At 38.8% G+C, this 17,284-nt stretch overlaps 2 protein-coding genes across 2 annotated transcripts in view; one reads left to right on the top strand and one right to left on the bottom strand.

Moving 5' to 3' along the window:
• SPTLC2 (serine palmitoyltransferase long chain base subunit 2) overlaps positions 1-17,284 on the bottom strand; it is a 113,537-nt gene that overhangs the window by 33,535 nt on the left and 62,718 nt on the right. The window lies entirely within an intron of this gene.
• On the top strand, positions 11,899-16,541 carry LOC132489140 (small ubiquitin-related modifier 1-like). The gene is made up of 2 exons (XM_060098083.1): positions 11,899-12,196; positions 16,420-16,541. The coding sequence occupies exons 1-2, from the start codon at positions 11,899-11,901 to the stop codon at positions 16,539-16,541; spliced, it is 420 nt and encodes a 139-aa protein (XP_059954066.1).

Raw genomic sequence — 17,284 nt, 5'->3', positions numbered from 1 at the left:
GAGAGTCAAAGACAGAAGCAGAGAGAGCACTGGAGACATGACTGTGGTGTGGACTAGGGTGACAGCAATAGGTATAAAAAGTGGAGGGAGGATATATTTTGAAGGTAGACTAAAGTGTTACCAATGCTTAAAGCACATAGAAAATGCTAAATAAACATTTAATGAAAGAATGAATCTTGAAAGGTGGGAGAAACCAATGTGAACTAGAGTACTCAAGAAAGGTATCAGTCATAAAATTTTACTGGTACTCTGCATGGATAGCTCCTATTCCTAATTTTCAGCACTGTTTATTTATCTGAATCCTTCTGAACCATTTTTCGCTTGACTGATCCCTCTACTATAACTGGTTATTAAATCCAGGTGAAAGTAGACAGGAGTCTAAGTCAAATAAATAACAGTGGGGATTACAGTGAAGTAGAGAGGTTCAAAGACATTAAGGAGGCATAATCCACAGGCTCTGGTGATTAAATATATGGAATAAAGAAGGAGAGAAAATATAATAACGATTTCTTCTTTGGACAATTTCATGAATAAAGATGCCATTATCTGAAATAGGGAACACACACAAAAAAGCAGGTTTGAGGGGAAACAAACGGAAAAGGCTAAAAACTTTAGAGAAACAAAACAATTTTGGGGAACAAGTATTTTTGGAGTCTAAAGGTTTAAAATTAAGTACATCAAGACTACTGCTTCCAGGGATTTCCCTGGTGGTCCAGTGGTTAAGAATCCATTTTCTAATGCAGGGGATGCAGGTTCGAGCCCTGGTCGGGGAACTAAGATCCCACATGCGGTGGGGCAACTAAGCCCGAGCGCCTCAACTACTAAGCACGCAGCCACAGCTAGGGAGACTGGATGCTGCAACTACAGAGCTCACGCACTCTGGAGCCCATGTGCCACAACTAGAGAGGGAAAAACCTGTGTACCAAACTAGGGAGAAGCCTGAGCGCCACAATGAAGAGCCCACACGCCACAACAAAGATCCTGCGTGCCGCAATTAAGGCCCAACACAGCCGAAAATAAAATAAATACCTAAAATTGGTTAGAATGTCATGTATATTTTACCACAATATCACTCACTAGAGGTGAAGTCCATTTTTTTTTTAATTTTTTAAGTTTAATTTTATATATTTTTTATACAGCAGGTCATTATTAGTCATCAATTTTATACACATCAGTGTATACATGTCAATCCCAATCGCCCAATTCATCACACCACCACACCCCGCCCCCGACTTTCCCCCCGTGGTGTCCATACGTTTGTTCTCTACATCTGCGTCTCAGTTTCTGCCCTGCAAACCAGTTCATCTGTACCATTTTTCTAGGTTCCACATATATGCATTACTATATGATATTTGTTTTTCTCTTTGTGACTTACTTCACTCTATATGACAGTCTCTAGATCCATCCACGTCTCTACAAATGACCCAATTTCGTTCCTTTCTATGGCTGAGTAATATTCCATTCTATATATATATGTGCCACATCTTCTTTATCCATTCGTCTGTCAATGGGCATTTAGGTTGCTTCCATGACCTGGCTATTGTAAATAGTGCTGCAGTCAACAGTGGAGTGCATGTCTTTTTGAATTATGGTTTTCTCTGGGTATATTCCCAGTAGTGGGATTGCTGGATCATATGGTAATTCTATTTTTCGTTTTTTAAGGAACCTCGATACTGTTCTCCATAGTGGCTGTATCAATTTACATTCCCACCAACAGTGCAAGAGGGTTCCCTTTTCTCCACACCCTCTCCAGCATTTGTTGTTTGTAGATTTTCTGATGATGCCCATTCTAACTGGTGTGAGGTGATACCTCATTGTAGTTTTGATTTGCATTTCTCTAATAATTAGTGATGTTGAGCAGCTTTTCATGTACTTCTTGGCCATCTGTATGTCTTCTTTGGAGAAATGGCTATTTAGGTCTTCTGCCCATTTTTGGATTGGGTTGTTTGTTTTTTAAATATTGAGCTGCATGAGCTGTTTATATATTTTGGAGATTAATCCTTTGTCCATTGATTCGTTTGCAAATCTTTTCTCCCATTCTGAAGGTTGTCTTTTCGTCTTGTTTATGGTTTCCTTTGCTATGCAAAAGCTTTGAAGTTTCATTAGGTCCTATTTGTTTATTTTTGTTTTTATTTCCATTACTCTAGGAGGTGGATCAAAAAAGATTTTGCTGTGATTGATGTCAAAGTGTGTTCTTTCTATGTTTTCCTCTAAGAGTTTTATAGTGTCTGGTCTTACATTTAGGTCTCTAATCCATTTTGAGTTTATTTTTGTGTATGGTATTAGGAAGTGTTCTAGTTTCATTATTTTATATGTAGCTGTCCAGTTTTCCCAGCACCACTTATTGAAGAGACTGTCTTTTCTCCATTGTATATCCTTGCCTCCTTTGTCACAGATTAGATGACCATAGGTGCGTGGGTTTATCTCTGGGCTTTCTATCTTGTTCCATTGATCTATGGTTCTGTTTTTGTGCCAATACCATATTGTCTTGCTTACTGTAGCTTTGTAGTATAGTCTGAAGTCAGGGAGTCTGATTCCTCCAGCTCCGTTTTTTTCCCTCAAGACTGCTTTGGCTATTCGGGATCTTAAGTGTCTCCATACAAATTTTAAGATTTTTTGTTCTAGTTCTGTAAAAAATGCCATTGGTAATTTGATAGGGATAGCATTGAATCTATAGATTGCTTTGGGTAGTATAGTCTTTTTTACATATTGATTCCTCCAATCCAAGAACATGGTATATCTCTCCATCTGTTGGTATCATCTTTTAATTTCTTTCATCAGTGTCTTATAGTTTTCTGCATACAGGTCTTTTGTCTCCCTAAGTAGGTTAATTCCTAGGTGTTTTATTCTTTTTGTTGCAATGGTAAATGAGAGTGTTTCCTTAATTTCTCTTTCAGTATTTCATCATTAGTGTACAGGAGTGCAAGAGATTTCTGTGCATTAATTTTGTATCCTGCAACTTTACCAAATTCATTGATTAGCTCTAGTAGTTTTCTGGTGGCATCTTTTAAGATTCTCTATGTATACTATCATGTCATCTGCAAGCAGTGACAGTTTTACTTCTTTTCCAATTTGTATTCTTTTATTTCTTTTTCTCCTCTGATTGCCATGGCTAGGACTTCCAAAACTGTTGAATAATACTGGTGAGAGTGGACATCCTTGTCTTGTTCCTGATCTTAGAGGAAATGCTTTCAGTTTTTCACCACTGAGAATGATGTTTGCTGTGGGTTTGTCGTATATGGCCTTTATTATGTTGAGGTAGGTTGCCTCTATGCCCACTTTCTGGAGAGTTTTTATCATAACTGGGTGCTGAATTTTGTCAAAAGCTTTTTCTGCATCTATTGAGATGATCATATGGTTTTTATTCTTCAACTTGTTAATATGATTTATCACATTGATTGATTTACATATACTGAAGAATCCTTGCATCCCTGGGATAAATCCCACTTGATCATGGTGTATGATCCTTTGAATGTGCTGTTAGATTCTGTTTGCTAGTATTTTGTTGAGGATTTTTGCATCTATATTCATCAGTGATATTGGTCTGTAATTTTTTTCCTTTATAGTATCTTTGTCTGGTTTTGGTATCAGGGTGATGGTGGCCTCATAGAATTAGTTTGGGAGTGTTCCTCCCTCTGCTATATTTTAGAAGAGTTTGAGAAGGATAGGTGTTAGCTCTTCTCTAAATGTTTGATAGAATTCGCCTGTGAAGGCATCTGGTCCTGGACTTTTGTTTGCTGGAAGATTTTTAATCACAGTTCCAATTTCATTACTTGTGATTGGTCTGTTCATATTTTCTATTTCTTCCTGGTTCAGTCTTGGAAGGTTATACATTTCTAAGAATTTGTCCACTTCTTCCACGTTGTCCATTTTATTGGCTAACAGTTGCTTGTAGTAGTCTCTTAATGATGCTGTTTCTGTGGTGTCCGTTGTAACTTCTCCTTTTTCATTTCTAATTTTATTGATTTGAGTCCTCTCCCTCTTTTTCTTGATGGGTCTGGCTAATGGTTTATCAATTTTGGTTATCTTCTCAAAGAACCAGCTTTAGTTTTATTGATCTTTGCTATTGTTTTCTTTGTTTCTATTTCTGCTCTGATCTTTATGATTTCTTTCCTTCTGCTAACTTTGGGTATTGTTTGTTCTTCTTTCTCTAGTTCCTTTAGGTGTAAGGTTAGATTGTTTGAGATTTTTCTTGTTTCTTGAGGTAGGCCTGTATAGCTATAAACGTCCCTCTTAGAACTGCTTTTGCTGCATCCCATAGGTTTTGGATCGTCGTGTTTTTTTTTTTTTTTTTTTTGCGATATGTGGGCCTCTCACTGTTGTGGCCTCTCCTGTTGCGGAGCACAGGCTCCGGACGCGCAGGCTCAGCGGCCATCGCTCACGGGCCTAGCCGCTCCGCGGCATGTGGGATCTTCCCGGACCGGGGCACGAACCCGTGTCCCCTGCATCAGCAGGCGGACTCTCAACCACTGCACCACCAGGGAAGCCCGGATCGTCGTGTTTTCATTGTCATTTGTCTCCAGGTATTTTCTGATTTCCTCTTTGTTTTCTTCAGTGACCTCTTGGTTATTTAGTAACATATTGTCTAGCCTCCATGTGTTTGTGTTTTTTACGTTTCTTTTGCCCTGTAATGGATTTCTAATCTCATAGCGTTATGGTCAGAAAAGATGCTTGATATGATTTCAATCTTCTTAAATTTACTGTGGCTTGATTTGTGACCCAAGATGTGATCTATCCTGGAGAATGTTCCATGCGCACTTGAGAAGAAAGTGTAATCTGCAGTTTGTGGATGGAATGTCCTATAAATATCAATTAAATCTATCTGGTCTATTATGTCATTTAAAGCTTGTGTTTCCTTATTAATTTTCATTTCGGATGATCTGTCCATTGGTGTAAGTGAGGTGTTAAAGTCCCCCACTATTATTGTGTTACTGTCGATTTCCTCTTTTATAGCTGTTAGCAGTTGCCTTATGTATTGAGGTGCTCCTATGTTGGGTGCATATATATTCGTAATTGTTATATCTTCTTGGATTGATCCCTTGATCATTACGTAGTGTACTTCCTTGTCTCTTGTAACATTCTTTATTTTCAAGTCTATTTTATCTGATATGAGTATTGCTACTCCAGCTTTCTTTTGATTTCCATTTGCATGGAATATCTTTTTCCATCCCCTCACTTTCAGTCTGTATGTGTCTCTAGGTCTGAAGTGGGTCTCTTGTAGACAGCATATAGATGGGTCTTGTTTTTGTATCCATTCAGCAAGCCTGTGTCTTTTGGTTGGAGCATTTAATCCATTCACGTTTAAGGTAATTATCAATATGTATGTTCCTATGACCATTTTCTTAATTGTTTTGGGTTTGTTTTTGTAGGTCCTTTTCTTCTCTTTTGTGTTTCCCATTAAGAGAAGTTCCTTTAGCATTTGTTGTAGAGCTGGTTTGGTGGTGCTGAATTCTCTTAGCTTTTGCTTGTCTGTAAGGCTTTTGATTTCTCCATCGAATCTGAATGAGATCCTTGCTGGGTAGAGTAATCTTGGTTCTAAGTTCTTCCCTTTCATCACTTTAATTATATCATGTCACTCCTTTCTGGCTTCTAGAGTTTCTGCTGAGAAATCAGCTGTTAACATTATGGGAGTTCCCTTGTATGTTATATGTCGTTTTCCCCTTGCTGCTTTCAATAATTTTTCTTTGACTTTAATTCTTGCCAATTTGATTACTATGTGTCTCCACGTGTTTCTCCTTGGGTTTATCCTGTATGGGACTCTTTGTGCTTCCTGGACTTGGGTGGCTATTTCCTTTCCCATGTTAGGGAAGTTTTTGACTATAATCTCTTCAAAGATTTTCTCGTGTCCTTTCTTTCTCTCTTCTCCTCTGGGACCCCTATAATGCGAATGTTGTTGCGTTTAATGTTGTCCCAGACGTCTCTTAGGCTGTCTTCATTTATTTTCATTCTTTTTTCTTTATTCTGTTCCGCAGCAGTGAATTCCACCATTCTGTATTCCAGGTCACTTATCCGTTCTTCTGCCTCAGTTATTCTGCTATTGATTCCTCCTAGTGTAGTTTTCATTTCAGTTATTTTATTGTTCATCTTTTTTTGTTTGTTCTTTAATTCTTCTAGGTCTTTGTTGAACATTTCTTGCATCTTCTCGATCTCTGCCTCCATTCTTTTCCCAAGGTCCTGGATCATCTTCACTATCATTATTCTGAATTCTTTTTCTGGAAGGTTGCCTATCTCCACTTCATTTAGTTGTTTTTCTGGGGTTTTATCTTGTTCCTTCATCTGGTACACAGTCCTCTGCCTTTTCATTTTGTCTGTCTTTCTGTGAATGTGGTTTTTGTTCCACAGGCTGCAGGACTGTATTTCTTCTTGCTTCTGCGCTAAAGTCCATTTTTCGATACAATTCACCCATTTGAAGTATACAATTTAACGTTTTTTAGTGTACTTGGAGAGTTTGCAACCATTACAATAATTAATTTTAGAATATTTTCATCACCCCCAAAAGAAACCAGCACCCATTAGCAGTCAGTCATTCCCTATTTCACCTATATCTTTCCAGCCTGTATGTCATATTTAAGGAATACTTAAATACAACTTATATACAACTCTGCTAATGAAAATTCTTCTAGACAATTTGTCTGCAGTTCAGATGAAAATCATGCAAATCAGTAAATACAAGCAACTTGTTTTTTCATTTTCAGTTTGTTTTTGTTATTTTCTACCAGTGTTTATGTATCTCTAATCTTTAAAAACTCCAAAAGAACCAAGAGTACTATAAAAGATGAAGAGCAGAAATTTAAAAATTAAATTATGAGAAAATTCCTGGCACGTTTTAAGACACGCCTCTACTTTGTACCTCATTAATTTGCTCTTGTTTACAAGTTCCTGTTTCTGTTCATACACCTTTCATGTGTGGTCTTGTGTCCCCAGAAAAAACTGCAAAGTCTGAGGGTAAATACTATGTTTTTTATCCCTAGTATTTCCCCCAAGAATACACAGCAGACATTCAGGATGAATTTTCTGAGATGTGTTCAAACTAATCTGAATTCCTCAGCAGAATTATCTATATTCAATTACATTAAGGCAAATGAAAATTAAATATCTGGGAATTCCCTGGCCGTCCAGTGGTTAGGACTTTGCATTTTCACTGCCAAGGGCACGGGTTCAATCCCTGGTCAGGGAAATAAGATCCTGCAAGCCATGTGGCGTGGCCAAAAAGAAGCAAACAAAAATTAAATTAAATGTCTAGTACACAGAAAGCATTCTGGCAGTAAACACTCTGTTCAAATCCTGGCCTCACTACCTAGTAACTCTGTGACTTTAGATAAGCAATTTACCTCTCAGTTGCCTCATTTTATAAAAGGAGAATTATGTGTAATACTTTTTCTGAGAATTTAATGAAAAGCACTTAGAATAGTGCTCAGTACATAGTAAACATAATACATGTCCACTATTATATATTTCCCTCCTTGTAGTTTCCGCAAATCTCTTCTTGGTAACTTGAAACTTTAAAGTTTCAAGTTAAATGATGGGAATTCACTGAATGTCTATGTCATTTCCAAGTAAGATAAAATATTGAAACATGAATTGCTAAACAAATTTAAGTTTACCTACATTTGACCTCTTATTACAGAGACTAAATATGTTTGGGTCTATTAGTAAATACGTGTATCTTGTGCCTTACTGCAAGTCTGTACTATGAAGCAGCATGTGTTTCTAGAAATTATAAAAAGTATTTTATAAGTTTGCCAATCTATAGAATGCTAATGTAAAAGGCAGTTCATAATTGTTTAATTTTTAGTTTTTACTAGAAATTAAGGTTTCAAAGGGTTAAAAATTCTAATTAATATGTTATTAAAACAACTAGGGACTTCCCTGGTGGCGCAGTGGTTAAATGGTTAAGAATATGCCTCCCAATGCAGGGGACACAGGTTCGAGCCCTGGTCCGGGAAGATCCCACATGCTGCGGAGCAAGTAAGCCCGTGTGCCACAACTACTGAGCCTGCACTCTACAGCCCACGAGCCACAATTACTGAGCACGTGTGCCTAGAGCCCATGCTCCGCAACAAGAGAAGCCACTGCAATGAGAAGCCTGCGCACCGCAACGAAGAGTAAGCTGGTGCAAAATTAAAATTTGGTTCCTCCTTATGTTAAAAGGACAAGCTTTTTTTCCCCATCCGTCTGCTCTTGATAGTAAGATTATAAAAGACAGATCTTATGTTTTGTCAAAATAATCACTTACGTTCTATGTTGTCTTTATCAGATCTTTTGATTATTTAAGTAAACCTAGTCCTCTCAATATTAAAAGAGCTAAGTTTTGCACAGTACTAAACATATAACCTTCAATAATTGCCTGTGAGGGCTTCCCTGGTGGCGCAGTGGTTGAGAGTCCGCCTGCCCATGCAGGGGACACGGGTTTGTGCCCCGGTCTGGGAAGATCCCACATGCCGCAGAGTGGCTGGGCCCGTGAGCCATGGCCGCTAAGCCTGTGCGTCTGGAGCCTGTGCTCCACAGTGGGAGAGGCCACAACAGTGAGAGGCCCGCATACCACAAAAATAATAATAATAATAGCCTGTGAAACCTTTGTCACTTTGATTAAATGGATAACTAAGCATTGTTCCACAGTGACCTATATCCTATTTGACGAAGTATTTTTAAAACTTTTGATATTTTTGACAAATTTCAAAAATAAAATTTTAAATAAAGTCTTTTTTGACTCAGAACTAACTTTGAAATATTATTTCAAGGCCCCTGAAATATCTCAAAGATTGGTGCTCTCCTTATAAAAAGGGATATGTTAAGCTAACTAGGCTTATTTCATATATTAAATTTCATGGGAAGCATTTCCAAATAAGTAATACTAAAACTTCTTTATTGTATGTCTGTATAGATATATGTTATAAGTATTTCAGAAACTATGTGAAATTCCTAGAAATCTGGTATGTCCTGGAATAATGTTATCAGTCATAATTCTAGTTATCTTAAAATGTTGTATGTCACAGAAATAACCTAATTTCCTTGTCAACTGCACTGTAATCAGATCTCTAACCATGCCATGGTAAGAATTTATAGAATTCTAACTTAGAAATTGATGACTTCATAAAACTGTTAACAAAAGATCAAAACCACGAATTAATTCCATGGGACTAAATGAACTGATGAAGATGATTATAATTTTTATGACTTTTTGTTTTAAATATTGTGAGTTCTTTTATGCTTTGTCAGAGTCCCCATTTATGTTGGATCACAAGCTGACAGACCTCTCACAATGTGACTTCCTTATCTTTTGTTATTCGTAGGCACCATTAAACACTGTGTGGCAGGGGAAGTATCCCAGCAGAACTCATCTGCTTTTTGTTCTTGCCAAAATTATGGAGTAAATTCTAACAACCCTAGAATGAAACTGTCCTCCAAAACTGCTAAATAGGTAATTAATATCCTCATTTTCTTCCCTCCCATAAATGACTACTAGTCAAAGCTCTTCTAATCCTGTGGTGTTATTTATGTGCCACTACTAAAAGTAACACGAATAAAATTATTTGTATATATGTATATTATTTGTATATATGTGTATATATGTGCATGCAAAAGAAATCTGTAGACTATATGCCAAATAACTGACACTGGTTATTCCTGTTTATTTTCTGTGACATATATTTGGGTTTTTGAAAATGAGCATGTATTACTTCTATAAACAAAACAAGAATGAATGAATAGGTAAATACATTTAAATGTAGTATTAAAGGGTTAGGACTCAGCACTTTCACTGTCGTGGGCCGGGGTTCAATCCCTGGTTGGGGAACTAAGATCCTGCAAGCTGCACGGTGCAGCCAAATAAAAAAAAAGGAGTATTAAAATTCTGTATTTGTATCCTTAACAGGCTGATCCCCGAACTGCATATATTCATACAGCAAGAGGACTCAAACAAAATAAAACTATATATAAAAAGAATTCCAAAATCAGAACTTAAATCAGAACATAAAAACACATCTTCATATTTGTACAGATAAACATAAACTCTATATCCATCAGTTTTACTTGTTGGTCTCTTACTTTCATTAATTTGAATCATATAACAAAGTTCCCAAATTAATTCTTTTGTTCTTCTTGGCTGTTACTGATGATCTACTTTCTAGCAAATTGCCAAGGGTATAAACATCATGTATGGAACCAACTAAAAATCAATTAATGAATAGAAACTAAAATATAAAGTTAACTGAACTTAATATTGTAAAACTGTCAACATTCCAAGGGAATCAGAGTTTAGAACTCAAAGTTGGGTCTTCACTGCCAAGCCCAATATGGAGAGAAAAAAGTTGATAGGCTTAGACAGAGTTTATTCACTCATTTACTTCTCCTGAAGCTGAAAAACATTAGAGGCAAATTTCAGTATCCAAAAAAAAGTGGGCTAATCAACTGCGGATACGGTGATGGCTTTTTAAAAAAAATATTTATTTATTTATTTGGTTGCACCAGGTCTTAGTTGCAGCAGGCAGGCTCCTTAGTTGCGGCTCAAGGGCTCCTTAGTTACGGCTTGCCAGCTCCTTAGTTGTGGCATGTGAACTCTTAGCTGCGGCATGCATGTGGGATCTAGTTCCCTGACCAGGGATTGAACGCAGGCCCCCTGCATTGGGAGTGCAGTGTCTTAACCACTGCACCACCAGGGAAGTCCCCGTGATGGCTGATTTTATGTAACACCCTGACTAGGCTTCATGGGCCCCAGATATTTAGTCAAACATTACTCTGTATGTGTCTGTGGGGGTGTTTCGAATGAGAGTAACATTTAAATTGGCTGACTGCCCTATGTGGGTGAGCCACATCCAATCAGCTGAAAGCCGAAATAGTACAAAAAGGCCCCCCCCCAGGTAAGAAGGAATTCCTCCTGCATGACTGTTAAGGTGGGACATTTTTTTTTCCTCCTGCCTTCATACTTGAACTGAAGCGTCAGCTCCTCCTGGATCTTGAGACTGATGGTATCTGGACTAGATCATTTGGGTCTCCAGTTTGCCTGCTGTAGATCTTGAATCTTATCAGTCTCTATAACTGCATGAGCTGATTCCTTAGAACATCTTTCTCTCCCTCTTTCCCTCTACCTCCCTGTAAAAATACTCCACAAGGGAAGTCCAGCAAATGCTTTATGATGATGATTTTAGCACTGATGCCTTAGAAAGCGTGGAACCCTCTCCAAGAGACAGCAATCTATTCATTTGACCAAGTTATTCCAGGTCCAATGGAACTTAGATGATACTTAACAGAAAATTTTCTTGAATAATGGCCATACTTTTACTTAGAAGTTAAGAACAATTTCTAACTGCTGTTAGAGCCACTTACCTTCTACTCTCTTTTCTACTTCTCTCTGCAAATGGCCACAATCCCCGGTACTATCATTTGAAGTATAAGCATAGAACTGGAAAGAATACTAACCCATATAATTACTGTACTTCACTTAAATGGTTTTGGTTATAAAGAAGAGATAAGAACCACTCCCCGCATCAAATATAAAAATGACCAAGTACTTCTTTTATCCTTTATCAACTGCAAAAAACAAACAGCTCTCTAGGACCCTGGAACACAGCACCCTGTCACTGACGGGGTGTTGTTCAGGAAAAACTGAATGGGAGACATTACTCAAAATCACATAGAGCAGCAAATATCTTAGAATAAAAAGTCTTGTAGCCATGCTCTCTATACATCCCCACAAGAGCAGGCAGGCTTCCTAAATAATTAAATAAATAATTAAAATAAATAATTAAAAACTGAACAAGTAAGTAGGAGGCATAGTGGAAGTCCCTCCAGCCACAGTGTTGTGTTGTGGGGAAGAGACAGATTTGTAAATCCTAGAGCAAGGTTCTGCCTACCCGAGGCCACTGCTGGGTGGAGACCCTGGGGGAAGCCACTGTCACCATGTCTGACCAGGAGGCAAAACCTTCAACTGAGGACTTGGGGGATAAGAAGGAAGGAGAGAACACTAAACTTAAAGTCATCAGACAGGATAACAGTGAGATTCACTTCAAGGTGAAAATGATGATGCATCACAAGAAACTCAAAGAATCATACTGTCAAAGACAGGGAGTTCCCATGAATTCACTCAGGTTTCTCTTTAAAGGTCAGAGAATTGCTGATAATCACACTCCAAAAGAACTGGGAATGGAGGAAGAAGATGTGATTGACGTTTATCAGAAACAAATGGGGGCATTCAATGGTTTAGATATTTTTATTTTTTATTCTTCTCCCTTAATCCTTTTTTATTTTTAAAAATAGTTCTTTTGTAATGTAGCGTTCAAAACAGAATTGAAAACTGGCGCCCCGTCTCTTTAAAACATCTGGTAATTTGAATTCTAGTGCCCATTATTCATTATTGTTTGTTTTCACTTTGCTGATTTTTGGTGCTCAAACCTCAGCCCCCTTCATATTGCCCTCTCCTTTTTAAAAATTACATGTGCGCACAGAGAGGCCGCCTTTTCCAGGACTGTGCATTTGCACGCTTGTGATAAATAACAGCGACTAATGCGAGTGTTCATAATGACTTTCCAGTTGGCCCTGAAGTTCTAGCACGTGATTGCTTCACTCCTGGACTGTGACTTTCAGTGGGAGATGGAAGTTTTTCAGAGAACTGAACTGTGGGAAAATGCCCTTTCCTTAACTTAAAGCTACTTTAAAAATCTGAGGGTCTGGACCAAAAGAACAGGAATATCAGGTTGGAATCAAGATGACAGAGGTGGTGAGAATGATGACTAACTCCAAAGATGGCTTCACTGCAGAGAAAGCATTTTAAGATGAAAGAAAAACCTTGTTTGAAGATCCCAGAAAAGTTCTACTTTTCATTAGCAGTTAAAGTTATTCATGCAGAATTGTATACAACAGAACACTGCTCTTTTTGGTACTTTTTGGCCTGGGATATGGGTTTTAAATGGACACCGTCTGTACCAGCTTCATTAAAATAAACAAAATATTTGTTTTTAAAAAACTGAATAAGTAAAGGTAACAATGGGGGGAAAAACCTTTTCTACAAGTAGTAGCAAATATTTGGTACTTGTTAAAATTTTGATAATTTTTCCTTATTTTATGAATCTTACAAATGTATAGATACTGAAGTTGATTTTCATGCCAACAGAAATATATTGATAATTAACAAGGTTAAACCATGAAGGAACTTTTACTTCATGATATATATATTCTTCACATTTAGATGATACCGTAGTTTGTGAGCTGGGCAGAAGAGGGATTAATCCTTAACTAGGTCCTAAAGTTTTCTTCGTTAAAGAATCAGTCTCTTCTTCATTCGTCTTTCTAAATCATCAATGGTCACTCTCTTTGAACAGCTCTAAAGTGAGGGGGCAAAGCAGCAGACAACGCTCTCAACTCTCATCACAGCACTTTCTAGATCAATAAATTATGTACTTGTCACAAGTATCCAGTCAGGATGCATCATGAAGAGCAGCAACTCATGGCCTCCTGGAAAGGAGCAAGAGAGACAAAAGAATGCCAGCAAACACACAAATCAACGGACATTTATGGTCATCCTTAGTTCCTTTACTTCTACATGAACACCTGCAGAGATACAGATGAAAATTAACATCATTATATCTAAAAATATCTTAAAATACCAAAAGGGACTGGAGAAGGAAGTAGTGGTGGAAGAGAGAATAGAGCATAGGATGTAAAGAAAAACATCAGTGAAGCTATTTTTAAAACCACACTAAGCTGGAACTTGAATTTGTCTATTCATGTTTTTCACATGATCTCAGACAAAGAAGAATAAAGTATCCTATTTAAAAATGTTACCTTGGGACTTCCCTGGTGGCGCAGTGGTTAAGAATCCACCTGCCGGGGCTTCCCTAGTGGCGCAGTGGTTGAGAGTCCGCCTGCCGATGCAGGGGACACGGGTTCGTGCCCCGGTCCGGGAAGATCCCACATGCCGTGGAGCGGCTGGGCCCGTGAGCCATGGCCGCTGAGCCTGCGCGTCCGGAGCCTGTGCTCCGCAACAGGAGAGGCCACAACAGTGAGAGGCCCGCATACCGCAAAAAAAAAAGAAAAAAAAAGAATCCACCTGCCAATGCAAGGGATACGGGTTTGAGCTCTGGTCCGGGAAGATCCCACATGCCGCAGAGCAACTAAGCCTGTGCGTCACAACTACTGAGCCTGCACTCTAGAGCCTGCAAGCCACAACTACTGAGCCCACGTGCCACAACTACTGAAGCCCGCACACCTAGAGCCCATGCTCCGCAACAAGAGAAGCCACCACAATGAGAAGCCCGCCCACTGCAACAAAGTAGCCTCCGCTAGCTGCAACTAGAGAAAGTCCGTGAGCAGTAACGAAGACCCAATGCAGCCAAAAATAAATAAATAAATAAATTTATTAAATAAATAAAAAAATTAAAATGTTACCTAAAACAAAAGTAAAAGAAATATTAGCTAAAAGGCAGGGCAGACTGACTTTAATAACACTTAAGTCCCAATTAAATGGCACTAGAAAATCTTCCCGTTAGGCTCTTAAGAGTTCCAGGGAACAGGAAAATAAGTGTACCTTTCTGCTCCAGTGAACAGTCTTGTAAAAGGGATATTTATAAGGGACTTTCAGGAAGCAAGAGTTCAGTAGCTTTGGAACACGGAAGCAAAATGAGTGGGAACTAGGTTTACCATCTTCTAGTGGCAGCCCCTGTTTTGCTAGACTGTCAACAAATATCAAAGTGCTCAGCTTGGGCAACTGTTAAGTTAATGAACATCAAAGGAGACAGCCCGCCCTTCCCTACCCTAGGGATACTGTTCTAAAGCAGCCCTTTGGTTCTTTATGTCCCTACAAGAATGCATACAAGTATTTGAATCTACTCTCCCGTATTACTACCGCTATTTCTCTCCTCAGCAACTACAGCATCTCGTTAACACCAAGCACTGCACAGTGAATGCCTGTCACAAGCACTTGTTTATCACCCTCTCCCTAGTAGTAGTTTAATCCTTTAATTAGTTTTAATGCCCAAAACTAGGATTTCCTGAGGACTGCCACAGGATGTGCAACAAGCAGCAGGGGCCAAGGCTTTAAGTTGTTGATTCAATATAATCAAGAATTTTTTTAAATGGTTGCTAACGTAGAGCCAGAAACAGGGCCCTAAATAAAAGGAAGAAAAGAGGCCAAGTGCCTCTGAAAAATTAAGGAACTGAGTTTTAAAGGGTGCCAGCTCACAATTAGGGCAGAAAGGCTTAATTTGTCCAAAGACTGTCCTACTGTCCTCCTTTGGTACTGGAACATATCACAAGCTACTTTTAGACAGAAATGAAGGGATGAGGAAATATGTGTACTGTGGTCAAGCACCCATGGACAGATGAAGAGGGTTAGCAAATACAGCAATCACTGGTGAAGGCAAGGCTTGGAATTAAACTAGTTTCAGAGGTAGAAGGCAAGGCAGAAAGTAAGAATTTCACAAAACTGATTAGTATTGAACATTAAAAAAAAAAGAGTATATAGTGAGCAAGGCCTTTTGTAGGTTACGTACAAAATTTGAGAATCTGAATTAATAGGCTATAAAAAATACAAGTAGCATTAAAAAAAAAGTAAAACAAAATAATTCCAACCATCCTTAAGAGGCCGGAACATAGGGCTCTGAATCCTTAGTTGTCTCTTTTCCCTCCCCTAATTTGTTCTAACTTCACCTATGCCACTGATTCATTCAGCAAGGATCATCAGCTCTTTAGAAGGAAGCATCAATGCATTTAGATTTCCAAAAACAATGAAAATTGGCAACTTAACATCACCACCAAACTCCTGTTCCACAAGCCAATATTTCCCTTATTTTTCTTTTATTTATTTATTTATTTATTTATTTTTTGCGGTACGCGGGCCTCTCACTGTTGTGGCCTCTCCCGTTGCGGAGCACAGGCTCCGGACGCGCAGGCTCAGCGGCCATGGCTCACGGGCCCAGCCGCTCCGCGGCATGTGGGATCCTCCCGGACCGGGGCACGAACCCGCGTCCCCTGCATCGGCAGGCGGACTCTCAACCACTGCGCCACCAGGGAAGCCCCTATTTTTCTTTTAAAAGAAACAGATCAAATATCTTGTCTTCCAATTTCCTTTCTTTTCCCCAATTACCTACCATCAATCAGTAGAGTTGCTTTTGGTTCTCAGTGATGTAAACGAGCTCAAGAAAAAAAAAAGAGAGAGAATCCTCCAATCTCTTAAAAGTTAGTTTGCATTAATTGAGATTTTCTTTAAAATGCATAGTCTAAGGCCTTGTCCAGCAAGACTCATGGTCTGGTGAAACACACTCGAATCCTCATTTTTAACAAGCTCTGTAACTGTGGTGGCTCAACCCTGGCTGCACATTAGAATCATCTGGGGTGCTTTTAAATAACATCCTGCAGGAGCCTCACCCCCACATAGTCACGGGTCTGCAAAGGGGCGTGACACTGGCATTATTACTAATTTTTAAGCTTTCCTGTGTGTGACCAAGGTTAGGAACCACCATACTAAAAGTAACTTTGACACAGGTGATCCATGGACAAAGTTTGAGAACGGGGGCTTAAAAGAGTACACCTTAATGAGATCCTTCTGAAACTCATTCCACTGTCAACGCAGATAGCAGGCAGATACAAGTATTTAGATAATTTATTTTTTCTAAACCACAGGTGACAATTAAAAAAAAATCAATTGCTCTTCAAAAAGCTCTCAAATCTTAAGGAAAGCCTTAAGGAGGGTATCTGTTCTTAACTGAGAAGAGTCCATCTATCTTGTCACTTATTTATACATATTAAGTATTCCTGTGGCAATAAACTGCAATAAAGTTGATGAAAATCTAGGATCAAGATAGAGCCCTCAAAAATAATTCTGGGGGAGGGACTTCCCTGGCGGTCCAGAGGTTAAGACTCTGTGCTTCCACCGCAGGGGTCACAGGTTTGATCCCTGGTCAGGGAACTAAGACCCCACATGCTGCACAGTGCAGCCAAAGTTAAAGAAAAGAAAAGAAAAAGAAAAAAATAATTTTGGGGGAAAGAAGCAATTCCAACTGTGTTAATATTAAGAAAGGGACTTCCCTGGTGGCACAATGATTAAGACTCTGTGCTCCCAATGCCTGGAGCCCGGGTTCGATCCCTGGTCAGGGAACTAGATCCCACATGCAGGCCACAATGAAGAGTTCGCATGCTGCAACTAAGGAGCCCGCCTGCTGCAACTAAGACCTGGCACAACCAAATAAATAAATAAAATAAATACTAAAAAAGAAAAGATTGATAAAGTTATTCCTCTTCAACAAACAAAACAGAGACTGGGCTATAAAGTTGACAAATTATAAGTGACGAG

The sequence above is a fragment of the Mesoplodon densirostris genome, chromosome 4, assembly GCF_025265405.1.
Source record: "Mesoplodon densirostris isolate mMesDen1 chromosome 4, mMesDen1 primary haplotype, whole genome shotgun sequence".
NCBI classification, from domain to species: Eukaryota; Metazoa; Chordata; class Mammalia; order Artiodactyla; family Ziphiidae; genus Mesoplodon; species Mesoplodon densirostris.
This window is presented reverse-complemented; position numbering and strand designations above follow the sequence as displayed.